At 48.2% G+C, this 27596-nt stretch overlaps 1 protein-coding gene across 1 annotated transcript in view; it reads left to right on the plus strand.

Annotated features, from left to right (window-relative positions):
* Window positions 1-399: 399 nt before the first annotated feature.
* STARD8 (StAR related lipid transfer domain containing 8) overlaps window positions 400-27596 on the plus strand; it is a gene marked incomplete at its 5' end in the record, with an annotated part of 71014 nt that continues 43817 nt past the window's right edge. Inside the window, 2 exons of the mRNA XM_082681550.1 lie at window positions 400-444; window positions 12139-12172. Coding sequence (XP_082537676.1) covers window positions 400-444; window positions 12139-12172 — 79 coding nt within the window. The remainder of the gene's footprint in view (window positions 445-12138; window positions 12173-27596) is intronic.

Genomic DNA, 27596 nt, shown 5'->3' on the forward strand with positions numbered 1-27596 from the left:
AGCGTGCAGGTGGCGGGACCGGCGGGTGAGCCACAGTGGGCGGACGCTCCAAGCTTCGGAACTGTAATGTTTGGGGAATTTCAACTGGCATTGCTGTCCAGTCCCAGCCAACTGGTTAACGGTGCGAGTTTGAATCAGTGACCCGCCTCCTGGTCCCTCCTCCTCAGCCTCTCTTCCTCCCTCCCTCGGGCCCTCCAGGAGGCGCCTGGAGTGCAGGCGAGCTGAGCTCAGGCCGCTGCTCTCCGCCTCCTCCCTCTCCGAGCTGAGCTGGCTGATGGAGCGCAGGGCTAGGGCTGGCTCTTGCCGAGACCCTGGTCCCGGGTAGCCTGGTCCCCGGAGAGGGAGAGGCCTGTGCCCAGCAGAGCTCTGCTGGGCCCTGCCAGCTCCCCTCACCCCACCATGCCTCTGTTGGACGTGTTTTGGGCTTGCTTCAGGAAAGTGAAGGTAAGAGGCTACCCAGACCCAGCCCAGCCCACTGCTCTGGTTTGAAGGAGGCAGCTGGGGACCACTGTGTGCTGGCTGGAAGGCAGATGGGCTTCTGAGACTACCTTGGAGCTAGAAAGGCTTGGGTTCAAGTCTTGCCTTTGTCACCAGCTCTGTGATCTTCTGCTGCTTTCCCACGAAAATAAGTCGGCTAGCTGGCTCTTCTTCTAAAACCTACCTCTGTTGCTTCCCTGGCCTTGTCACAAAGGCAAGAATCTTAACCTCTCTGAGCCTCTGTTTCCTCAGCTTTAAAATAAAGACAATAGAGACACCAACCTTATAGGGTGGTGAGGTTGGTGTTATTGCTTACATATTAAATGTATTCAAATATAAGAGATAATATGTGTAAAGTTCCTAGCGTAATGCCTGGCATGTGGCATCCATACCATGTGAGTAATGGTAACTATTATTATGATTATTGTTACTAATTTCCTTCAACATATAGGAAGTACCTACTTTGTGCTAGGCACCATAGGAGTTACACAAAAAACAAAAGGGACATGGCTTCTGTCTAGGCACCATAGGAGTTACACAAAAAAACAAAAGGGTCATGACTTCTGTCCGCAGAAAGGAGGTAAGAAAATGACAAATCTTTATCAGGCACCTACCATATGCCAGACACTCTGGTAGACGGTTAGTGGGCCAATAAATGTTTGCTGAGTGCCTGCTGTATCCTGGACACGGGGAATATACGAGCACAGCATCACCCATGAGGATGTGGAGGGCATGGTTTCTGCTCTAGAAAACAAGGGAGCTGATATTTATTTAGTATCTGGTATGTATCAGACATAGGCACTTTCAGTCCGTAAACTGTGGTGGTGATTTTCACCACAAGCCATTGTTTTTCTGCTTTTATAGATGGGGAATGGACACTGTGAATGATTAAGAAATATTTACAAGGTCATTCAGATATGACTGGCAGAGTTGGGATCTGAACTCCTAAGTAAGTCCATACTCTTCTTGACAGTATATGGCTTCCCACAGCTGAACTCGGTAGGGAGACTTTTAAACAACTAGCCTGACTATACAAGACAGGATGAAAGTCAAGCTGGGATCCTTGGAGGGACTTGGAAAGGTTTCACAGGAGGTCACATTTGGGCTGAGCTTGAAGGAAGAGAAAAGTTTGTCAGTCCAAAAAGGGGGGAAGGGCATTCCAGGCATGCCTGGCAGAGGGAACTTCATAAGCAAGAGTCTGGAGGCAGTCAAGTTCTGGGTTGGGGGAGGGGCTGGTTTCATCATGTGCCTTAAGTGCCGGGTTCGAGGGGAGAGGAGCTAGAGAGAGGGAACCAGGGGCTGCCTCCCATACAATTTGGAATTGATCTGTGTGTTCATCGTCCTCACCTAGTGAGAGTCCCAAATGAGCTTTTCACTCATCTGCGGTAAAACGGGAGAAGAATGGGGCTGATGCAGTGCAGTTTTCAGAAAGCTAAATTAATTCAACTCAAAGGACTATTCTTATTTAGAGATTATAATGACCTTCTTACAGGGGTGGGGTTCAAATGATCTTTCTCTTATGAAATAGGAGTGTGAGGTTTTTAGAATACCTGTCCTCAGCAAAATAAAAAAGTTTGCAACACCCTGACTGTTCCCCTCCTCATTTATTTAAAAATTATCTTCCTCGTTCATGAAATTCCAAAGTCTGGGGACTGCTGTTTTAGGGGATGAGGGGATTTCAGTAAAGTAAGGATATAATTAAGTGGACAGTTTTAAGAATAGCACTCCAGCAGCCTTGGATGGAAATGGTGTGGAGGGGCCCAAGTAGTGATGCAAAGGCCAGGAAGGTGGCTGCGATGGCAGTGGGGATGGGTGGGGAGGGGATGATGGGGGATGGGTCTAATGATAAGAACAGGACAAGTGGGAAGTGAAAGTACCCGTGAGGTTGGATGCCAGACTGGCACCACTGTCCACTCTCTGGAGAACCATTCTGGGTGCTTGGCATGGATTTAAATCCCTTTGCACTCATTACTCCAATCTGTCAGACTCCCAGCAAATGCTCCCAACCCATGTCAGCCTCTTAGAAACTGTTGGGGCCGGACAGCCCCAAGAGAAAGTCAGGGCCCTTTATCCCAGGTCCCAGACACTAGCACACATGCACACATTCACTCACGTGCATGTCCACAAAGATGGAGCCTACACATGCGTTTCTGCACACTCTCAGCTACACACACATATGCATAGACACGCCATTCAAGCGTATGCACACACACATATGCACATAGAGACAAACACACACACAATCACATATGCACACACAGATATTACATATCCACAAGCATGTAGACTCACATACGTGCCCACATGCACATACAGAGGTAGGCACGCACGCACACAAATACATACCCTCCCATGCACGAGCTTGCAGGCACACACACAATTATGGAGGCATACAGAAGCATGCACACGGTGGAAAGGCACATGTGCACACACAGTGTTGTGGCAGATGCGAATCAACACATGGTTAGATCTCAGGGGTAAGAGGCAGCCTGCCAGACTAACGCACACCTTGAGTTTTGTGTCTCTTTTTCCAACGCTGCTGCTTTGAGGCCTCAGGGGCATGGGCTGCTCTGAGCCACCCTCCCTCTCTGAGCCGGCTCCCCTCCTGAGCAATTGCATGGCTGTGCAGGAGGGGAGCTGTGGCAAATGCAAGAGCTGCCTGCAGAGAGGGGCATGGCTGTGGCCAAGCCTGCTATAGCTGAAAGGGCCATCTCAGACGTCTCATTCGACCTTCTCGTGGTCCTAATAGGGAAACCGAGCCCCCAGCATCCTGCACCACATGGAGCTGTCCATCAACTGAGGAGGTTTGAGGAGGGAGGAAGCAGAGAAACTTAGAATCCCAGCCCCCACCCCATACACACAAGCACACATACTAGCTGTGTGCGTTTGAGCAAGTCCTTTCTGAGCCTCAGCTTCCTTGCCTGCAAAATGACACTATTCGGGGCCTGCCTCACAGAGATGATCTGAGGATTCGGGGAGGTTGTGTCTTTAAAGTGCCTGGCGTGGAGTAGGTGGTCAACACACATGACTTGTTGGAAACAGATTTCAGAACTGTACACCGGGGGTGTCAAAGCAAAGAACAAGGTTATTCCATGTTTGGCAATTCCAGGGTTCAGGTCTCAGGTCTTGTCTTCTCCTTTGCCACAACTCCCCTTCAGCCCTCTCCTCTGGCCCTGTCTGACTCCAGGACCAGAAACAACCTGTTTGGGAGCTGAAGGATGACACCTCAGTGATACTGGGAAGGTGGCGAGAGGTCAGGCCAAGGCCCAGAACTGCTTTGAGCTGCACTGGGGTTAGGGGTAGCCAAGGGGCAAGGCGTTTGGATGTGAGATGAACCCAGTGTAAATAGTTCCGTCCGTGTCTGATGTATCTTCCCTGGACACCAATGAGTGTTGAGAAGGTATCCATGACTTCTCAGCAGAGTACCATATATGCATGCGAGTCCCCCCAGCTTCACACTCACACGCGTACACACGGGACCGTTTCTCTGATGTGTCCTTTTGCCCCATTCCAGCAACTAGCATGGTGTGATGCACATAACGAGTGCCTGGAACATGGATACTCTTTCATGTTACTGTCTTTGTATCAGGTGGGCATATCAAGTCCTGGAGGGTACTGGCCTGGCAGGTAGAGAATCCAGCTGGAGCTCCATCTCAGCCATGACCTCTAGGTGACTTTGAGAGGGACAATACTCCCTGCTGGCCCTCAGTTCTTTCCCCTTATAACAGAGGTAGATAGTCACACAATATCAGAGATGGCAAGGTCCATAGAGGTCATCTGTTCCTTCATCCCTTTTCCTCCCTCCAAACTACCGATGAGGAAACTGAGGCTCAAAGAGGGGAAGAGATGTGCCCAAGGTCACACACGGTGTCAGGACATAGTTGGATCCACACACGGTCTGCGTAGTAGACTGTAGTCTCCCTACTGCTCTGTGGCAAAATCCAAACCCAGCTCGTCTCTGGTAGAATATAACAGCAATACCAGCGGGACATGCCACACACATGCACATAAAGGCATGTGGTAATAACCCTGTCTCACCTAACTGCTTCTATGGGAGACAAAGCAAATCACAGATAGAAAATTCCCTTGTAGATATTGGCTCGGTGCTTTGTGACAGCCTGGAGGGGTGGGATAGGGAGGGTGGGAGGGAGGGAGACGCAAGAGGGAAGAGATATGGGAACATATGTATATGTATAACTGATTCACTTTGTTATAAAGCAGAAACTAACACACCATTGTAAAGTAATTATACCCCAATAAAGATGTTAAAAAAATAAAAAAAAAAAAATTAAAAAAAAAAAAAAAAAAGAAAATTCCCTTGTAAACTAGGAAGCTTTGTCAAGGTTGGCCACCCAGTTATAGTCCAACAAGCGACACCATGCTTTTCCCCAGTCATGTGCTCACACAGCCTGGCATATGACTGCAGATGTGCACAGGGCTCTCCTGAGTTCACCCAAGGACACACTCTAAAGCACCCCCTCCTGTGTGCGCAAAACCACCTAGTCCTCAAGGCAAAAGGATGGCAATGGGCACTGGCAAGGTAAGATGGGGAGCAGGAAGCAAGGCTTTGACTCTGACTCATGTGTTGGACACAAATTCTTACTTTGCCTTCAGCTTCTTTGGTACCAAAAGGAGTATGAGTGGGGGCTGCTGGTGGTAGAGGACAGGCCTGATGATATGGCTGGTGGAGGCAGAAGAAGTGGAAAAGCCTGCAGATTGGCAGTGCCAGGGTTTTTTTCCCCTGCCCAAAGCCCTATAGAAAGTTAGAACTGATATTAGCTACATTTATAGAGCACACAGTATGTGGTAGACATTGTTCCAAGCCCTTGACATATATTAACTCATTTCACCATCACAATCACTCTGCAAGGTGAGTACTATTATTCTCATCATCCTCATTTTACTGAAGCACAGAACTTTTAGGAAACTTATCCAAGGTCGCACAGCTATTATGTGATAAACTTGGGATTTTAAACGCAGGTAATCGAAGTCCAAAACCCATGTTCTATCCACTATGTTTATGTAATCTCTGCCTCAGTTTTTTCCACCTATAAAATGAGGGGGTTAGATTGATTTATCTCTGAAAGTCCTTCCAGCTCCGGTACTCTCATTATATTTAATATTGTTGACTGAAAAAAAAAGCAGGACTCTTGCATCTTCCCATACATAGAAAAGTGCTAAATGCATTAACTTGAGATGTCTGGTTTTCTTTAATTAACGGTAATCCTTTGATGTTCCAACTTCTTTGTTGCAAAAACCCCATATATCCAGGGTTCTCCCTTACCTCTTCAGAACAGTCCTTCAGAACTGTCTGAGAGGCTGTCTTCCAGGCTTGAAGTCCTCAGAAAGACTGCCAAATAAAACATAATTCTCAACTTTTAGGTTGTGCGTTTCTTCTCTGAACCTTTAAGCCAAGTGAAAAAAAGAACTGCTCCCAAATGTCAGTGATTGCTACTCAAGGTCCCTGGGGAGTGGAGCTGAGCCCAGGTTCAGAGAAATGAAACTGCGCTAGAGGCTGGTCCTCCCAGCAGCTCCTAGGGCCGGAGAAGAGCTGGAGGCCTGGGAAGCTCTGGGAGCCAGGGCCTGGCCTGCATTTCCAAATCACTAGTAACAATAACAGGGAGCAGCAGCTCAGGCAGTCTGTGCTGGGATGTGGGGTCAGAGGTTTCACAGTGGGGTTGGGGAGTGGAGCTCCTGGACTGCATCCCTTTGGCCCACCCCTGAGCTGCCACTGCCGCTAGGGACCTTGGAGTCCAGCTAGACCGGCAGCTCCAAGGCTGCAGCTGCCAAGGGACAGAGGAAAGGAAGTTCTGCATTTGGGGAATAGGGCTTGAGGCCCTGGAAATGAACATGGGTTGAGGACTTTCCCTGGCCTTTCCAGCTACTCTGGCTTGGGTCCCCCTGAGAGTTGAGAGAAGAATGTGGTATAATGATACAATGTAGTAGCTGCCGGAAATGGAATGCTGACCCACAAGCCCAGCTTCGGCCTCTTCTTTCCCTCTCTGAGTCTCGGTTTCCTCATCTACAACATGGGGATAATAGTCTCCACTTCAAAACTGATTGCGAGGGTGACATATGTGAAAGTGCCTGCTGCATAGTAGGTACTCAGAAAGTCTGAGTTAAATCTGAAGATAGTCTATAGGTTGCTCTAGGTGATTCTGGGTTCGTAGCTTGGGCCCTCAGTTTCCTCATCCATAGAATAGGGAGAAATTCTACCTGCCTGAGGAGAGCCTAGATTTGGGGACATCCTGTGGAGATAAAGACAGTAGGAAACACTGATGTTACTACACTGAGGCTTTGAAAGTGAGTTGTTTAAGCCGTTCCCCTCACTCCTCCTATCCCCACCCCTATTCCCACCCTGGGCCAAATTAGTTCAGAGTCTGGGAGAGAGTCCCCATTCCACCCTGGAACCATTGCGTCTCCTCCCTCCAAGTCCCTTCCTGCACTCACCCCATCTAAGGCCCCTCTCCTAGAAGGACTCCCAAGCTCTGGGCAGGAAGGAGGGTCCCTGTTGGCTGGTGGGAAAGTTAAGTCTTTGGGATGTGACATTCCTGAGATTATCCAGAGAACCCCTGGGGGTTGCAGCTGCACTCTCTCTCCTCTCTGGCCCGGCTCTCTGCCTGCTGTGGAGGAGGGGAGGGCAGTAGGTCACGAGGCTGGAGAAGGCTGGGGGGAAAGGGGCTCAAAGGCAAGGAGCCAGGCCTGGAGTGGCCCTTCAGGCCAGGTGAGGAGTGGGGAGTGGGGAAGGAGCAAAGGACACCCCACCAGGACTGGCAGGAAGGGATCAGGGCAAAAAGAGCCCAAGGCAGCAGGCTATCTGTCACAGGGTGAGTTATAAAATGATATACAGATCAGCATTCCTAAGGCTACAGGTCGGATCCCCTCTTGGGGGTGGATGAGTGGGGTATTAGACCATGGTAGTTCTGGTGGGTGGGAAAGGAGAGTCAGGACTTCTGAGAGGCTCACATTCCAAGCCAGTCTGGGACAGCTCGCACCCTCAGAGAAGGGAAAAAAATCCCCTCTGGGGATTCCTCAAAGTGCTGTCCCAGATTGAGTTCTACAAAGGCCATCTCGAAGTCATTTCTTCCAGTGTCTTTTCCCAGCTGGGACTGTCCCTCACCCTATTCCTTGTGATGGAAGGATAAGAATGGTCAGGGACCCACTTATTACAGGCAACAAGTCTGAGGCCCAGCAAAGAACTGGTCAAAGGCATGTGGTCAGGCCCAGAATGCCTGATGTCACTCAGTCCCACTTTAAACCATGTCTCCCCTGTCCTTCCCAGGGGAGAGATTGGCATCCCTCAGGGCTGTAGCATCTCACTCACAGCAGATATCACACCCTGAACATGAGCACATGTTCCCAGGCCATGGAATGGGGTTTAAAAGTGACACCATGACACTAATACTCCAATTGAGGCTCAATCCAGCCCCAGCATGCACACTGCAGTCCATGTACCCAGCTACCTTCAAGCTGTACTGTGAGCTCCTTTAAGGACCCAGCCTGTGTCTTATCCACCCCTGTGTCCAGTCCGACACAGCCTCTATTTTAGGCCCAGCCTAGAGGAAGTTGGCTGAGTGCATAGAATATACATGTACTCTCATGCACATACAAGGAGCCAAAGCCACTGCACCTTCTCCCGACGGAGAGACCCCAAGAGACAGAGGAATCAGCTACCAAGGGATCAGGGGAGTCTGCTTCTCACAGTGGCCATAGTCTGTGTTGGCAACACACAGGCTGGGTCTGAGGGCAGTGAGAGCCCACTCAGGAGGGAGGGAGGGGTCAGGCTGTGAATAGGGCTCTGTGTGGCCCAGCTGAGAGGACTGGGGGAGGCTGGAATGTCAAGAACGTGCTCTCATGACCAGATCCAGGCTGGGGCCTGTGGCACAGGGCTGGCCAGGGGTTGAGGGGGAGCAGGGAAGCCAGGCAAGGAAAGGACGAAAAGTCCCCACCAGCCTGTGCTCAGATAGCAGGGTAAGGGCTGGGCATAGAGGATGCTGGGAGAGCAAGCTCCAAACCCGCCAATGATGCTGAGGACTCCTCAGGTCTGGACAAAGCCTGTCAGTAGCTTTTGCTACTCCAACCACCCCTCTCAGATCCCGCAACTTCTCACCCAGCAACCAACTTCCTGTTTCCATCCCCCTTTGGGCTGTGGCCCTCTTTTTTCACTCTTTGAACAGGATTCCCTTTTTCTGTCAAAAACTCTGGATCTGTCTCTTTCTGTCTAGCCACTCTGTCTCCCACTAGATGGCAAGCGCCTCATGTGTAAGGTCCATATCTGCTTCTGTGCAAGTTTGTATCTGCAGGTCCACCACAGGGCCTACTGCATAGTTCTGAGTCGATGCTGCACACAGGCTTCAAATCCAAGAGATTCAGAGCGAGATTCATTACAAAAGGAAGATTCCCCTCCCACTTACCCCCAACCAGGCCTTTTGCTCTGTTCCTGACCTCAGTTAATAGCACCTCCATCCACCTGGTTGCCCAGGCCAGAAACCTTGCTTGGACTCATCCTTGACTCCTCTCTTCAACTCCCATATCCTGTCATTTACTGTGGTTCCATTATATAGACAGTTCATATACTGGTCCCCTCCTTTCTATCCCAAAGGCCACTGACCCTATCTGCTCCAGCCTCCCCGTGTCAAGTTTTGCCTAACCTTCCCCACCCCCATTCCCAATGAATTCCTCACTCAACAGATAGAGTAACATTCTGAAACATAAACCTGACTCTGTTACTCCCCTGATTAGGCCCCTTCAAGAGCTCCCCACTGGGCTCTGGATAAAGTTCAAGTTCTATCACATTGACCTACAAGGTTCTTCATGATCTGGCCCTGACCACTGCTCCACACATAGTTCTTACTCTCTGTCTGGCACTCTGCTCTCCAGCCAGACTATACACAGTTCCTTAAACCTCATGCTTCCACACCTCTTTGACTTTTTTTTTGCTCTTCTGGCCATGCTTTTTTTCCAGTACTTACATGGAATTGTGATCATTTATACTTGTGGCCTACCCCCTTGTCCCCACCTGGCTGTGAATTCCTCAAGAGCGGGGAACATGTTTAATTTATCTGAATCCCTGGGTACCTATCAAAGGGCCTGGCCTTTAGAGGCTCATAGTAAATGAACGAATGAATGAATGAATGGCACACTGGATGGGAAGACTGTCACCACCAATTCCGGTTGTTCCAGAGTGCCTATTTCTGCAACTGCTGGACTCCTGGCTCCTCTGTCCAGAATCTCCACATGACAGGAATATGTTCTACAACCCAGAAACAAAAAGAACCTTTGCCCTGTAGCAAAATTCTCTGATGTAAAAGTTCATACCTCAGTTTTCCCTGTAAGCCTCTCAGCTACCAAAATAGTACCAAGATCAGGGCCCAAAGCCAAGTGAGTTTCATGGTCCTGGTCTAGGCCAGGTTATCCTGGACCCAGAGTGAAAAAGAATAGGATGCAATAAAACTGGGAGCCCCATAAGCCTAAACTGTAAACATGGTTCTGCCATTTACTAGCTGTGTGGCCTTGGGAAAGTCATTTCTCTTCTCTGGGCCTCATGTTCTTTATGTGTCACATGAGTATAAGAAAACCTACCATGTTTGTGATAGCCAAACACGTTTACTTATTTGTAACCTGTAAATGCCTGTGTAAATTTAAAGCTTAATTAGCTCCTGAACGATCTTTAATTCTCTTAAACCTATGGTGCGTTGGGGGTAGGGTGGGAGACGAGGGAATTTAATAAGACTAGAACAGGATTACAGAGTAACAGTGTGCCCTACCCATCAGTTCATCTCCTAATATTCCAGAACTGTCACATTTAGAACCTCACAAGGCCCTGCTTCCACCTTCCCTCCCACCCCCTCAGCCTTTTTTTTTTTAACTCCCCTTTTGTCCACCACTGAGAATTATATTGACTTGCTTAATCATGGGTCCACTTTGGAACTTTGTAGGAGAATTTCATATCTTTCTTTCTCGATTGGTCTTTCCCCTCTCTTCACACCTATCGCATTCTAGAACTGTCCATGTCCCTCACATTAACATCCCTTGTGGACTTTTCCAAGGAACAGTCAGGGGGGACACCTCCTACCCCCACACTCTCTTGTGGCCAATTGTGGGTTGGAGATTCACCAGATTTTGTCTTGTGGTCTACAAGGGTGGATCTGACTTTTGGTCATTTCAGAGTGATCTAGAGCTGAGATTAATGTCCTGGGACTAGAAATCATTGTAGTCAAGTGTCTGCACCTGGTGTGACAATCATTGTGCAGTGATAAGACAGATAAAAAGTACTGTGGCAACTCCTTTCCTTATAATATTTTGGTTGGCTTAGAGACTAGCTGCATGAAGCCAGGAGAATAGGCAAGAAAACCCTTCTACCTCTAAGAGGAGCCCTTCTTTCTTTCCTTAACTATTGAATTCACATCTATACCACTATCATTTTAGCCCAAGCCACCAACATTGCTTACCTGCACTACTGCAAAAGCCTCCTAAGAGACCTCCCTGCTTCCTCTGTAGCTCCAAAATCCATTCTCCACACAGCAGCCAGAGTGATCTCTCTACGATGGAAGTAAGATCTTGCCATTCTCCTGTTCTATGCCTTCCAATGGCTACCTACCATCGTTTGAATCAAAGCCAAAATCCTCACCCTGGCCTTCAAAATCCTGCAAAATTTGGTCCTTGACTCTCTCAACCTCTGTTTGGAACGTTCTGCACCCAGATTGTCACATTGCTGGCTCCTTCTTGTCACCCAGGCCTTGCTCAAAGTTCAGCTCCCCTGAGAGATGCTCTCTGGTCACCTTTTCTAAAGCAATCCCCACCTATTCTGTCTACCCTATCATTCTCTACTTCATCATGTTTTTTAAAGTTTCTCCTTCTTGGTTCTTAGAGATGTCTGTGATTTCCTTATTGATTTATTTGTTTACCTATTTATTGTTTGTCTCTGCTCCATGAGGACAGGGACCTTATCTGTCTAAATCTATGCTATATCCTTAGCATCCTATTATAGTGTCTTGTAGGGCATCGGTGCTCTATAAATATTTGTTGAATAAATTAATTTATAATATTGTTTATCATTTAAAAATGCTTTTGTGTATATCAATTTCTCACAAAATCTGTGACGTTGGGATTATTACTATCCTAGACTTATGGATGCAGAAAGTGAGTTTCAAGAGGTTATGGGTGATGTCCAATGTTATATAACCAATAAATAGGGGAAGGTGGCCCTGAACTTCAGCTTTCCAGTTCCAATTACTGCTTTTCCCACCAACATACCTTGCTTCTAACCTGGTTGATGCTATACCAAGGATGGCATGTTCCAAGCAAATGCTGACTGATTCTTTGATAATTTTTATTGTCAGGCCTTGGAACAGTACTGTGACCTGCACAGACTGCCTCTGATCTCCTGACTTGGGGGTGCTCTTATTCCATGAGAATGACATGAAACAGAGGAGTCAGCCAGTGGAGTGGGAGAAAGTAGTATGGAGTGGGCAGTCAGGAGTCTGGGCTTCTAAGCTCCACTTTGCTCCCTACTTGTACTCCATTTTCCTTTTCTGTGGGCCTCCATGTGTCTTCCTGTAAAATGGGTAGATTGAACTTGCTGACTTCATAGATTCCTTCCAGTTCTGATATTGTGTAGGGCTCTGCAATGCCTTAATTTCTTCTCTGTTTCCTTTACAGTGCTTCCCATTGCTGCAGGGGAGGAAGAATGCCGGTAAGTGCATGAGGTAGGGCTCAGAAGTGGCACGCAATGGCACTGAGCTTCTCAGTGGTCCTCACAGACTAGCTGATCGGGTCCCTGGGCCGTGGAGCCGATGTCCTAGATGCTGAAGCTGGAGATGTTCTCTGTCTCCCTCCAGTGGGCATTTCCTGGGCTCCTCAGCCTGGTCTTTTGGAAGTGAGTGGGTATGCAGAACTTCTGTATTTCTCAGGTTTTCTCCAGCCAGGGAGCCAGGGGAGGATCTCCCTACAGAGCTATCAGCAAGTGGCAGCCACCCATATGCTTCCCTTGTTCTCAGATGCCTTCTTTCTACTGGGAAGTATATTAGGGTGGGAGATATGTTGGGAAAGGGAACAGGTAAGATGAGGGTGAAGGAAAGAGACTTGGCTTTTGGAGTTCAGTGTGTGATATTTCCAATGCTTACCTTGTGTGGAAGTCTACCAAGAGGGTTGGTTAGGACTGAAGGGATAAATATATATATATATATATATATATATATATATATATATATAGGCTTGAGAGAGAAAAATCCTTCCCTTTCCTCTCTAACAAGTTTCTTTGGGGCTGACTGCTTATCTGCCTTCTGCCTCTGGTGTCCTACTTGGGTGTGGACAAGTGGGTGGCATTCTGGAGCAACTCCCTTCCATTGAAGAGGGCACAGTTGTCTAGAGGGGGATGACTTCTTTGGGGAGGAAGAGAAAGAAGGATGTTGGCCAGGAATGAATTTGCTGCCAGAGCCTGGACTCCTGGCATCAACCAGGCTCTGCTGAGGTCATCTAGGTCATCCTCCTGGCTTCAGCCCGATCTCAGCCATTTCCACTGGCTTCAGGTTTTCAGCAGGATGAGTTCAGGACTTGAATGAGCATGGCTGCTAGACAGCAATTAGGGCTGGGGGGTCATGGAAACAGAAAGACACCAATTAAGAAGCGGCATGCTAAGCGCCTGTGCGAGGCATCTTGGGAAGATGTTGGAAGAGACAACCCGAGCCCTCGCTCCTGATCACCTCCCCAAGTTGTTGGAGCTGGTTTGGACACAGTCTTACCAGGAGGCAGAGAGGGGATCTGGTTATCCCTCAAGGACTTTTCCACCTCGGACCCTGAGTTCTTGGGTGGTGGCGGCTCAAAAAGAAGAGCCAGCAGGGCGAGGTGTTTATTTACATTGCCATGACAGCAGATGAGAGGGGACCTATTTTGGAGCAGGAACACTGCTTTGATCAGCATACAGCATACATCTGTTTCTCTGTGCCGCACCCCCTCCCAAACCTCCCGTGTCACCATTCCAGGGCTTCTTGCTGAGCACAGTTCCTGCTTTGCAATAGAGACTTCTGGGGGCACAAGATCTCTGGGCTGCCCATACTGGGGGAAGGACAAACTTCTCCATTTCAGAGACACCAGCTGCAAAGGCTAAAAAGAAACCCTCAGGCCCTGAAATAGTGACCCCCGCCACCCCCCGAGACAAAAGCACTCTCAGCAACTGCCAAGTTGCCTCATTAGAATGTCTGTGCCAGGATGAGTTGCCAGTGCTGAATCCCGGGAGGGTGGGCACCAGGTGGTCGGGTGGTCTGTGGTTTCTAGAGGAAAGAGGAGTGTCTTTTAGAGGGCAGGGTCAGGCAGAAGAGATTGCCACCTGCAGAACTGAGTTGGGACTGATTTTTGTGCTACTTCTTTAGGTTAAAGTTTGAAAATGTCTATTTAAGGGCAAGTGTGAACACGTTGTCTCAGGCTGATCCAAAGACAATCTGGCACAAATTAAGAGTTTATGTGGATATGGCAGTGGAAGCAGCGAGGCACTGACAATCAAAGGACCTGGATTGTATACCAAATTTCATAACCAATTCACTGCGTGGACCCAGGCATGAAACTTCCTCTCTCTGGACCAGTGTCCACATCTGTAAAATGGAGCTTATTGGATTGGGGTCTTGCATGGATCGCAAGAGGTAGAGCATTAAAACATCAAAGCACGGGCTTCCCTGGTGGCGCAGTGGTTGAGAGTCCGCCCTCCGATGCAGGGGACACGGGCTCGTGCCCCGGTCCGGGAGGATCCCACATGCAGAGGAGTGGCTGGGTCTGTGAGCCATGGCCGCTGAGTCTGCGGGTCCGGAGCCTGTGCTCCGCAACGGGAGGGGCCACAACAGTGAGAGGCCCGCGTACGGCAAAAAAAACCACAATAAAACCCCATCAAAGTGCTGAGCAAATGTGATTATTTTTGAGATACAGCTCAAGGAGGGAGATAACTCTTGGTTTGTTCAGTTATTGATTTTTTGGACTAGCTAATGACTTCACCTGTTTTAAAATTCAGGAGGTATGAAAATAAAAATCTCCCCACTTCTGTCTCTCCACCACCCAGCAATCCTCTTGGATGTGACCAATGTTACCAGCTTCTTGGGCCCCTGATGAATTTTGAAGCTCTAGAGGAAGTGAGCTGTACTAGCCAAGACTTCAGTGGAGGCTGTAGATAGATGCCTGATTTGGGTTGGGAGTAGGATTGAGGGGAGTGTGCAAAAAGGGCAATGGGGCTTCCCTGGTGGCGCAGTGGTTGAGAGTCCGCCTGCCGATGCAGGGGACGCAGGTTCATGCCCCGGTCCGGGGGGGATCCCACGTGCCGTGGAGCGGCTGGGCCTGTGAGCCATGGCCGCTGAGCCTGCACGTCCAGAGCCTGTGCTCCGCAACGGGAGAGTCCACAACAGTGAGAGGCCCGCGTACCGTGGAAAAAAAAAAGGGGGGGGGCAATGGAGAAGGAATTGCGGGGCAGGAAATGTGGAGCAGTGGTGGAATAAGCATTTGTTTGGGAATCAAGAGACCTGGGATCCAGTCTTGACTGTATGACTCATGGCTGAATGATCTTAAGAAACTTCCCCTTTCTAACTCTCAGTGTTCTATCTGTACATTGAGCCTGTTGTGTTCTCATATGCCAGTCTTACAAGTTCCACCAGAGTAGAGCAGAAGTGGTGGAGGGGAAGACTGACCAGGGACATTTTAGAGAAGGAGAAGCCAATACACTGACTCAAAGCTGATAATTGAGTATGCTTTTCATATGTAATCTTCTTCCTATTAAGATTAGTCAATCAAAGGGTTCTCTGCCACACTACTGCTTTTGTCCTAGTGGTTTCATTGACAGAGCAAACCTTTGGCACCATCTGCACAGGAGAACATTAGGAATGTCCACTGGCTTCAACATATGTAATGCTGCCCAGGCCCAGGAGGATAGCCTGAATAAACTTTGGTCGTCCTGCTATCATGACCCAAGAATCCACTAGCACAATGTTTCCCAAATTTCACTTATTGGTGAACCAGCTTCACAATTTTTGCCACTATTTCGTCCTGTGCCATTATGTACTTATTATGTTTCTTTAACTCAGCCCGATTTTAAACGATAACCTCACTTTAAGCCGTAAATATCTATGAAATGAAGGGTTGAGGTACTAGTTACAGCTTTCCTAATGCATATTGAATTCAAAATATATCTATCACAATTCAAAACATCAGTGTATCACTCCAAACCATCCCATGCATATATACCCAGCATTGGAAACCACAGAGGTAGCGGTAACACAAACCGGCAGGTCAAGAAGGCCTTTAGACCTTTGGAGCTCACTCCAAGACTCACTAGGTGCTCCCGGGCTCCCTGCATCACTCCATACTCCTTATGCTGTGTTACTTAGGGATGAATTGCTCCTGAGATGGAAATAGGTTCTGGAACCTAAAAGGAGCCCCTTCCCTCCAAACAAAATCCACAATTCTGAACTGCCTCACAGGTATTGAAGTGAGAACACTTGAGTAGAGCACCAGAAGTTCTAGGTTCCAGTTTTGGCTCTGCCCCTGACCAGCTGTGTGACTTTGGGCCTGCCCCTTCCCCTCTCTGGGCCTTCCTGTTCCCAACTATAGTATGAAGAGTCTGGTCTAAATGACCTCTAAGGTATCTTGCTGCTCTGAAATTCAACAACTTCTTGACTTGCAGACCCTACACTTGTGTTTAACTCATTAGCTCCCCTTCCTAGCAGTCCACAGAGGTGAGAAGGCTGCTGACCTTCCCTCCCATTGCCCTTGCACCAAATCCTCCCTGAGGCCCCTTGCTCCCAGTGCACAAGGCTCCTTTTGTTGCCTGGAGCCATTCAGGGCTTCTCTTCAAGCTCTCTTGTTGAAGTGGCTGAGGCGACCTGTGGGGTAATAGTTGGCCTGTAACAAGAGCCCTGGCTCCCCAACCCAACTGGCTCCAGCCTGGCTGCAGGCTTGGACTCAGCACCAGACTTTGTCCATCAGTTGCCCAGACCCCTCCCTCCAGTTCTGAGAGGGCAGAGAGACTAATTTAAAAGGGAAAAAATAGAAACTAATACATTTATTAAATGCATTTATTTAAGTTGCTCTTAGACGTCACTTCTAAGGCTCAAGAGGAGAATAGACCAAAACACTGAGTCTATGAAAATCATCAGAATAATAATAATTCAATTAACTTCCTCTCTTTTGAAAATGACCAAATCATTACTGTAACTAATTCTTGACAGATCTGGCCATTTAACATTTGCCATTTTATGAAGAACATTTGCAGGGCATAGCTTATCTAGCATTTGACAGATATTTTACCCAGCAACTTGGAATAGTATAAAAACCGACTTAGGGGGTATCTGGAATTGATTATCATTTGAGACAGGAAATCTTTCAACCATGGTCTGCAGTGAATTCAGCCAAGGTAAAAAACACTGGACTGTGAGTTGAAAATTCTAAGATCTAATCCCAAGTCTGACATTAACTCCTTCTGTGACCTTGAGTTAGTTGCCTCCCCTGCCTGGACCTCAGTTTCCTTGTATGAAAAATGAGAAGGTTGAACTAGACGGTCCCAAGGTCCTTTGCACTCTACTCTGTGTCGTCCTCCACCCCCTGTCCCTGCCAGAGTCAGGCTGAAAGGAGGGAGAGGCAGGGATAAGGTCAGTGAAAAGGGCAGTTTCAAGATGTTCGTTGGGATAGGGGAAGGATTTCCAGACCCACGGAGGAGAGTAACAGCTTCCTTTGGGGTCAAAATGGGCTGGGAAGTCCAGGTCCCCGATGCTTGCTGTCAGGAGTACAAAACAGAAAGCCAAGTCCAGGCTTACCGATACGAGCCAAGCAAATGTCCTGAGGCACAGCTTAGTTGGCCATTTTCACAGCCTGGGCCAATCCAGAAGATCAGAGCAAGGGCTGCGTGGCATGGACAGCTACCCAGGGGCTGGGGAGGGAATGGGAGTTGCAGATGGAATGACAGGTCTGGAAAGCGTTATTGGATGCTTCCACCAGAAGGTCACATGAATCCTTCAAACTCAACACTAAAGAGCATAGTTCTTCATCATTCTCCTGGAAACCTTCTCCTTCTCTGGGATTCTCTTGCTTGGTTAATGTACCATCATCCACCCAGTCACTCAAGCAAGAATCATGGAAATCGCTTGGGCTCCTCCCTATCTCATTCGCTACCATGCAGTCACCAAATCAAGCCCATGAAACTTCTCTGTAATGTTTCTCAAATCTGCCCCTTCTTTTCCACCCACACTGCCATAGCCCTGCATCTTGGCCCTTAGCATCTCTGACATGGATGGTTGCTACAGTTCCTAACTGGTCTCCCTGCCAGCATGCTTTCCCTTCTAGTCCACCTCCCATACTGCTGCCAGAGTTCTCTCTTTAAAAGAAAAATTTGGTCATGCTCAAAAAACTTTGATTGTTCCCTACCTTTTGTCAAAGTCCAGATTTTTTGCGTTGGCAATCAAGGTTCTTCACAAGTTAATAACCTATCTTTCTTACTTCATCTCACACCACATCTCCACATTTCTGAGCCCCATGGGACAACTCAGAATTTCCTACGCATACAATGAACTCTCATATTGGACTCTCCACTGTGGGTGTCTTTGCCAGTCCTTCTACTTGGCTTGTCAAGCCATCTTCTGGCCCTCTGGACAAGCCCATCTTGTCCATATTTCTATTATAACACATCATGCAGTTCTGCATTTGCTTCTTTTCTTTCCTGTATCTTCCATGGACCATGAGCTCTTCGTGTACAATAACTATATCTGACTGACCTCTGTATTCCCAGAACTAAGCACAGGGCCTCACATAAACAACGAATCTGCCAAGGACTGTCTTTTATTTTTGATGGCGTAGCAAAGGAACTTCTGGTGATTAGACTAGTGACTTCTTTCTCAGCAGACTTTCTTCCCTATCATTTCAGCTCTGAACTAGCTATTACAGATGAACACAGAGCCCCCACTGGCTCCAGATGACAAATTGTCTTGAGACAGGGCTTTGAGGGGCTTAACAGTTGCAGCCAATGGTACAGATCCATGTAAAACACGTTTCCACCAAACCCTTGAAACTTGGAGGTTGCCTACATCTCAGGGCAAGAAGGGCACCTAAGGACCGTATTCGTATTAATCAATGGCTTACAAACTGAGACCCGAGGAACTGTAGAGTCCCCAGAGACTTACTGGGAGATGTGAGGAGAGGACAGATTTGGGGGGGGTTGCTTCACTCAACCAATCTATTTCACCTCTTGGAAGTTCCATAAAGATTTCATTTGGAGACTGAAGTTGGCCACATAAAAGTGGATATTGGAGACCGCTGCTCTAGTCCAGTGCTCACCTGCTTAACAGGCTCCCTTTATACCATTCCTGCTATGTGCCCAGTCAGGCTCAGACCAAACTCTCCAGGTATCGTCAAGCATCCCTTTTCATCCTGTACTCAGTCGAAAGTTCTTCTCTATATGCAGCCAGAATCTGCCTCACAACTTCCACCCAGTGGTCTTGTTTTCACCCCTTGGAGTCTCATGAAGTTGTTCTATTCATTCTTCCCCTATGACTAATCTGATGGCATTTAGAATTTCCCAAAGTCTGAGATGGAAGGAACCTTGTAGCTCATACAGTCCAATACTCCCATTGCAGTTGGTGAACCTGAAGCTCAGAGAAGGTAGGTGATCTGAAAAACAGCAAAGAGCACTTAGCAGTAAAACTGAGGCCAGAACCCAAGTCCCCACTCATGTATACTATTCTCCCAGAATCTGTCTTTCCACAGGATGAACAGCTCCCACTCCTAATTTCTCACAGTCCTGATGACTCTTCCCTAAACTTACTCCCAATTGACAGTACCCAAGTGCTGAAGATCAGCAGCTCAGCTGGTGAAAGCTCCGTGGTGTACAGGCTTCCATCAGCCTGAGGTAAGGGCAAAGGCGAGCAAACTGGCATCGCAAGCAGAGCTGTTTCCTCATCACAGCCTGGATGCTGTTCTCCTCCTCTTTCCGTGGGACTAAATTCCATTCCTATAGCCCTCCTCCCATGGCAGGGCAGCCAAGGGGCAGCTTTCAGAGGCCCCTTCTGACCTGTTTGCTAGAGGGTCCCTGCTGTGTGACCCTCCACATCCCCAAACCAGAAACAGGAAGAGTTGATTTGGTTTACGTTTCAAGAAGAAAAATGAAAACATAGGAAGTAGGGCTCCTGAGAACAGAGGCTTCCAACTCTGTGTCCATGTGCCCCTAGAGCAGGATATTTCAGGGAATACATTCCACAGGGGAAGGGAATGGCCTCCTTATTAAAAACAAAATACAAAACCCTTCAAGGTTTGGAAAAAGAAAATGGCCAAAGGAGACCCTTAAGGAGGGGAGGGGCAGTTGTTTCAGAATCTCCAATGCTCCCTGCCACCAACCCCCACCCCCCGCATCTACCACGTGGCACTTTGATCATACTTTGATCTCACTGCTGTTATCAGCACATCTGGCCCCCAGAGATGCCCTGTTCCCTTTAACCTATGGCCCAAGAGAAGGTCCAAGAACCTTTTCTTGTTTCCCTGAGGATCATCAAAGTAGGCTGGCACTTAGAACCTTCCTTTAAAACCAAGCCAAAAAACCCAGAATGAATAATGAATTCATTAACAGAACATGCAAATGGCAGAACAGCATTCAGACTTTGCAAAGTACATGCTTCTTGTCTTGAGAAAACGAGCAAAAGCAGGGAAGCACTTTGCCAGTCCCTAAGTATCTCTCACAGGATAATTACTTCATTGCCCCACATGAGCTGCTGTAAATTTGCCTGACTTTCTCCCCTCTCAGCTCTCTGTTGCTGGGAGGTGGGTGCTATCTTGTTTCCCAACCACAGTTACCAAAATGGCCAAAGCAAAAGGTCTTTTGGAAAAAAAAACCTTCCAGAACACCTAGTGTCCTTTCCAGTTCTGGTCTCTGGGCTGAGGAACATGGCTAGTTCACAGCTAGTTGACAGGGTAGAAGTGCGGATCATCTGGGTGCCAGAGAAACATGGTCCTGCAAAAGAAACAGTTCTGGCCACCTCTGAAGCTTCTACAGAGCTTCTATATGTGTCACATATGTGAATGCATACACACACACATACAGCCTCTTCACCAAAATCTTAACCTTCACCACACAAAAACGTGCTACTGTCTCTTGCTTCTCAAAGGGGTCTCTGTGTCCCCTTGGGCCAGAGGTAAGCAGAACCTCTTCCCAGATGTTTCCAAGAGCATCTGTATGGAATAGCTCATTCTCCCTAAAAGATCTGGGGGGAAAACATCATTTTTAAATTAGAACAAGCATAAATATATGTAACGGAATAGCATGCAAAATTCACATGAATTTGTAAGATAAAAGTGGAGACTTCCAAGAAATTTCTCACTTATGGCTGGCTACATGGGCTCCCCGGTTCTTTGGGGCTGTGTGGGGAATGAGTTCATTCTGTTCAGTAGTTTGGGGGTACTCTGGTGCAAAAGTTTGAGAAGCACTCACTGAACTGGTAGGCTCCCTGAGGGCAGAAACTTTGTCTCATTCCTCTCTGCATCCTCATGCCTAATACAGAGAGAGTACTCAAGAACTGTTTGCTCCATCCTTCTATCAGCCTATCCATCCTCCCCAAGAAACCAGTGAAAAAGGTGGCTTCAGGCTGATGAAAAGGGCTCAGTTTCTGAAGAACTCAGACAGCTCTGGGTCTGAATTCTGACTCTGTCACTTATCAGCTATGTGATCACCTCTCTGAGCCTCAGTTTTCTCACTTTGAAAATAAAGATCCAAACACCCAATTCCTGGGTTGTTGTGGGAACTAACTGTGATAGTGGGAGTGAGACGGCTCTATAATCTCCCAGGCAATACACAAATAATAGTTATTAAATGATTATAAACGTGACCATCATGACCAGTCCAAGCAGGAGAGTGGGGGAAGGGAGAGATGTTTTCTCCAGTCCAGAAGTGTGACTTGAGATTAAGAAGGCAGGAGCTGAGGCCTCAAGAATGAGTCCCTGGGCCTCTCTGATGGGGAGGGCCCAGGTTGAATGGCTCTGGGGTCCACTCCAGGGAGACAGTGTGTATAGGCAGCTTCGAGCAGAGTGATGGAGGTATCAGATGTGCCTCTGTATACTTCCAGTCTCCAAAGACCAGATGGGCTTGCTTTCTCATATCTGCCAATGAGCCCTGTGGAGGCCTGGCTCACAGCAAGGGTCACACATCAGCTGGGCTAAAGTTACAATCAGGCACGATGGCTTGGTGGCTAGCAGCTCTGTGACCTTGGGCAAGTATCTTCTCTTTCTGGGCCCCAACTTCCCCATCATTAAAATGAGGGGATTGGATAGAGTGACCTCTAAGGCCCTTCCATCTCCTACACACTATGGTTGTATGGCCCTTAATCGGAAAGTGGTTTGACCTTGTTTTTCCAAAAATGTGATCAATCTGATCATCTGATAGTTTGATACTGAATCCTGGAATATAGTGAAAAGTAGTGTGGGGAGGCCTGGCTGGGACCCCTTCTGCCTCCTGGTCCCTATGGCTCCTTCTGCCCGGGTCTGGCTGGACTGGCCCATCTCCAGGGCAATTTGTGATCACGTTCCAGGTGAGGGGCAGGTGGGTGAAGCAGGTGTTTCCCAAGGCTGGGACTCAGGGCCAGGTACCTCACAATATAAAATGAAGAAAGGAAAGAAAACAGGAAATCCTGTCCACTCTATGCACCTAATTGTTCAGGAAAAATTCCTTCTAGGCAGGGCTGCTGTCGCAGAAGTCAGCAACAGCTGCTGGGCTGGAGAGCTGCTGTGGTCCCTGGGATTCTGAGACTCCTCACACCCATCTCAATCTGTTCAGACCTTTGCCGTTCTTTGACAGTCAGTTCAAATACTGTCCCCTCCCCCCCTTCAAATCCTCTGCATACTGTTTATCTGTCTTAGAGCACCGATCATGTTCTGCCTGTGTTGGAGCTATTTCCTTCACATAAGGATTAGAAATAAACTACATTCTCTGAGGAGAGACTTTAACCTGAATATCTGGATATAAAATGGAGAGCCAAAGTCCTATAACTCCTCACTCCCACTTTTAAGAATTAGCCAACTTTAGGAAGTTTTTCCGGTAGTTTCCAGAAAGCTTCTATTGTCAAAGCTATTGAAAATGCGAGAGAGCATGATGCTTTGGAGGGACCACTGGCTCTAGAAATTAAACACCTGGGTTTGTGTCTCAGCTCTCCACTTGCCGGTCAGATCAGCTAGGGTGAAATCTGTCTTCTCGTTGACTCTCAGTCCTCTGCTCTGTAAAATGGGATAACAGCTCCTCTCCTGCTATCTCACAGGGTTGTTGTAAGGACCAAATGAGACAAAAGAAATGAAAGCATTTTGGAAACTCTAAGGGATGCTCTATTTATCTCCATGCTTGTCTTTGCAATTTGACTGTAAGCACCTTGAGAACAGAAACCTTGGTCCATCTGGGGCTGGGTCCCCATTGCCCCTAGTTCTGACAATTTGTCTGGAACAGGCAAGAGGTGACTGTCAGGTGGGGCGTGTTTTCAGAGTTCTCAGAACACACACACACACACACACACACACACACACATTTGTGTGTGTGTGTGTGTGTGTGTGTGCATATACATAGATATAAATGAGAGAGAGAGAGAGAGAGAGAGAGAGAGAGAAAGAGAGGAAAGTGGCCAAGAAGATTCAATTTTCTAAATGGACCAGATATAAAATGGTTGCAAATTAAAGCTAGAAAACTCCTCGGATATCATTTAGTACAATCACTGCTCCCCTTCAACCTTTAACAGATGGACAAACTGAGACCCAGAAAAGGGAAGGGACTCACCCAGGGAGTTAGTGGCTCTGACAGCCAAGTAAAGGTAGGGAGAAGGAGCAAGGCTTTGGGCTGGAGGATTCAAGTTAGGGGATCCAGCCTGGGGAAGATGGGTGGGGCCCGAGAAGAGATGAATGTGGCCAGAGTGGGAGGATCAATTAGAAGAATCAGTCAGGACCAGCTGAGAAATTTCCCTGGTAAGTGGAAATATAAGAAATATGAGGGTTGTGGTTTAGCAAGTTATTATGAGCCTTGCTGAGCAAGGAGAGGGAAGGGAGAGGAAGAGAAAAACAGAGGGGGCCAGAAAAGAAGAAATATAAGAAGGAAGGCTGACCTGGGTGAATGGAGGACATTTAGAGTGATGGGTCAGTAAGGGCTGAACTGAGCAAGTCAGCAGAGCCTTGTCACCTGTGGGACATCCAGCCACCTTACAGGTTCCCACCGGTCTGCTCCCTGGCTTCTTCTAGGCTCTGAGCATGCGAGCCAGTTCTTCTTTTCTTTTTTTTTTTTTTAACATCTTTATTGGAGTATAATTGCTTTACAATGTTGTATTAGTTTCTGCTTTATAACAAAGTGAATCAGTTATACATATACATATGTTCCCCTATCTCTTCCCTCTTGCGTCTCTCTCCCTCCCACCCTCCCTATCCCACCCCTCTAGGTGGTCACAAAGCACCGAGCTGATCTCCCTGTGCTATGCGCAGCTGCTTCCCACTAGCTATCTATTTTACGTTTGGTAGTGTATATATGTCCGTGCCACTCTCTCACTTTGTCACAGCTCACTCTTCCCCCTCCCCATATCCTCAAGTCCATTATTTTCTTAGCAAACTCAGTCTTTTCCCACTGCCCAGTGTTTGGGGAAGTGGCCCCAGACCATAGGCTTTATCTCTGCAGATTTGGGGCAAGGGCACCCTGAAGCCTGGTCCGGCTGGCTGTCAGAACAGGAATGTACCCACTCTACAGCCACGGTCTGGTTTTAGGTGCACAGTCACATTGAGAGGTGAACTCAGCGCAGCTTTCAGATGAAGCGTAAGAGAACATACCAATGGAAATAACCATAAGAATAACAAAAATAACTAAATATGTATGGAGAGCCAATAGTTGGACTGATCAAGAAGGAGGGCACTAGAGCCAAAATGCCTGTATTTGATTCCCAGTTGTACTCCCCATTAGCTGTGTGATCTTGGACAAGTTGATTAACTTCTCTGTGCCTCAGTGTCCTATGTGTAAAATGAAGGTATCAATTGTGCCTTCTTGAGAAGATTTGGAAGGAGCAAATGAGTTGACCCTGGTACAGCCTTTAAGTGATGCCCAGCATACAGTGCTCAATAAATGGTAGCTATTATTGTCACCGTCATTACATGCTAGGCACTGCTATAAATGTTTGACTTGTTTTATGGCCTGCAATGATCACTCAGAAGGGAACTGAGGCCCAGGTGTAAGGACATGTCTAGTCCATTTGCTTTTTCTTAGACGCAGACTTTTTTTCCCCCAAACCGAATCCTGTGTGGAAGCTCAATGTATAAAACAGATAAAAAGCAACATGGCTCTGATTGAAGCAAGGTGGGGTAGGGATGGGAACCTGAGTCTCCAGGCTCAGCCTTCCCTTGTTCTCCCCTCCCCCAACATCCCCATGGTAGGCCTTGAGGCTCCTCCCCAGCCACTGTGAGGCACAATTTGCAAGCCTGCTGACCTAGTCCATCTAACTTTTTATGCTCAGATGAAGACATCATTAGACTTGAAAGGGCAAGTGACATGCCCAAAGGTTATACAGCAAGTCAAAGGCAGAAGGGAGCATGGGTGGCACCACCAGGCATGGAGGACAGTAACTTGGTCAAAGAGAACAGCCTCCTTGGTTAAACTAGAACATAGAACATCCAGGCTTGGGCGGAGAAGAGCCAGGAAAGGAGGGGTGAGCAGGAGGGGAGGAGACCCTGACCCAGAGGCCCTGCCCCTGGGCCCTGAGTGTGAAGAGCCCCTCTGGACCTTCCTATCAGGCTGGGGCTACCCCAGACTTCAAGACAACAAGACAAGGCCCTGTCCTCATGGAACCTCTCACTACACAGGGTTTGGGGTTCTGTTTTGACAAGGACGTGGTCCCTGTCCCTGAGCTCTCCAGTCTGGGGGATGCAGCTGATGTGGGGCTAAATCCTGCCATTCAGGCCTTCTGATTGAACTCTTGGCGGGAGAGAACATTTTCACAAGGCTCCTTCTCCTTCGGGGTTCCAGGACAGCACCATGGCTTCCAATGCATTGTTGTCAAGGAAGTACAGAGGGACAGCCTGGCTCACCATCCCTTTCACTGCTATGTGTGTGGACGCCCCCCTCTGTTCAAGACTCACCACTGTTTATCTAAGAACCTGCGCGTGGCCAGCTTTTGTTTTCAGACTTTGGCGTGGGTTACCTGAGGATACCACACAGAGGAGAAATGTTCCTCCTAGAGAACTGTGGGACTTCTCTGGAATCCCTTCTGACCTGATAGTTTAAGCCAGTTAGACCCGTAAGACCTCTGGAAGATGACTGAATCTGCAGGGCAGGGCAAGTCAGGGGCAAATACTGAAGGGCAAAACCTGGGTGCAGGGCCCTAAGTTGCTTGCCCCTCCCTGCACAGGCCTCAGGATCTCCATCTGTATAATGAGGGGGTGGAGCAGATGCTCTCTGAGGGCCCATCAACTCCAGGCTGGGCTTCTGTGGAGGCCCCAGCTACTTGGGCACTCTGTCACACAGTGGCCTGGAATCCTAAAGGAACACACCAAGTGACAGATACAGACAAAGCCTGTTCACTGCCATGGCTTGCCAGCCCTCGTGGCAAGTCACACAAGGGTGATGATGCAGGAGGCAGATGACTGACCCACCCCACCACTGCTGACAAACTGCAAACTCCTTCTCTGACACAAAAGCTGCTTTTGTTCATGGCCGGGCCAGCTGCTCAAATGGACCGAGCCCTGGATCCCTGAGCTGGGCTGCAGAGTCCATGTTCCTGTTGGGTGGTGCTGCACCTTGCCAGGTGATGGGGAGAGGAGGAAGGCTTTCTGCAAGTTCCATCAGGGTGAGGGGTGTGTGCTAAGGCCCAGGAGTGGGAGTAGGGGCAGCTGTGGGTGGGTGCTGTAACTACTTCCCAGATAAAGGCAAAAAGAATTAGTAGACATGAAATTGAGCAGCCTGCATGACACAAGGACAGGAAGGAAGTAGCCAGGCAGGCGAAAGGCTAAGGGGTGAGTTTGCCACTGACAAGTGCATCTTATCAGTGAGTTCTCATTTGGGTCACATGACAGTTTCGGGAAGTAGGTGTTACTGTCTCCCTTTAATAGTGAGGAAACTGAGGCCCAGAAAGGTGATATGATGTGTCTTCTAGTAAGTGTTGAAGCTGGAGTTCAAACCCCAGGCTGCTTTGAGAGTTGCAGTTCTTAAGGGCCCCTTCTCTGGAGCTGATAAAATCTGTAGAACATACACACTGTTGCTGCCCATCCAGTAGCTCTTCTAAGACTTGGCTGCAAGGACCTAGGAATGATCCTTCCCATTTTACTAAGGCCCAGAAAAGGCTAATGATTGGGCCATAGTCAGACACAGCCAGGTGGAGATGGGAAAGACTGAGGCTCCATCCTTCACCTTTCTGCCTTCAGTCGGAAAGCTGCAGAACACTGCTCCGAGCAGCACTCCACCGCTATTCTCTCTACGTCTGGTCATTTTCCACTTAAAAAGTGCTCTCAGATCCATTATCTCGAGGTCTGTGGGGCAGAGAAAAAAATATTTCAATTTTCTAGGTGAAGAAACTGAGGTTCAATAACTTGCCAAAGGTTACACAGCTACTGAATGGTGGAACTAGGACTTGAGGCCAGAGTTGTGCCCAAACTGCCCTCTAGTTGTGCACAGAGTGCATTTGGCCAGCATGGGAAGGCTAGAGCAAATTGGGTGAAGCATAATGTTTGAGACCCAAAGCAGCAAACCCCAACTCCCTGGGGTGACATTTAAACCCTTTGCTCTTTTCCATATGAACCTCTGAATTGCACAGAGTCATGGGGCCCTTGGGAGGGAAACACAGAAGCCAGTGAGGTCAGTTCTCTGGAGCAGACCCCAGAGCTGCCAGCTTTCGTGGCTTGCTAGATGTAGATGCCCCATCAGCCCAAATGGCTTTGCGGTCAGGGTGCCAGGTTTAAGTCAACCACACAAAGGGCACGAAAGGGTGGAAGGGCCTTCTCTCTCTTCCCCTCTCACCAAATGTGGTTGCATTTCATGCTTGGTCACCGAGCCATCTTGACATTCCTCTACCCCAGTGATGTTGGGGAAAGAAGACCCCAAATCTTTCTGCCACCACTGAGTTTGGGCAAGGCTGCTTCTGGGTCATTCGTTCAGTCCTTGAACAAAT

This window comes from Grampus griseus (genome assembly GCF_964374135.1).
Source record: "Grampus griseus genome assembly, chromosome: X".
In the NCBI taxonomy this organism is placed as follows: domain Eukaryota; kingdom Metazoa; phylum Chordata; class Mammalia; order Artiodactyla; family Delphinidae; genus Grampus; species Grampus griseus.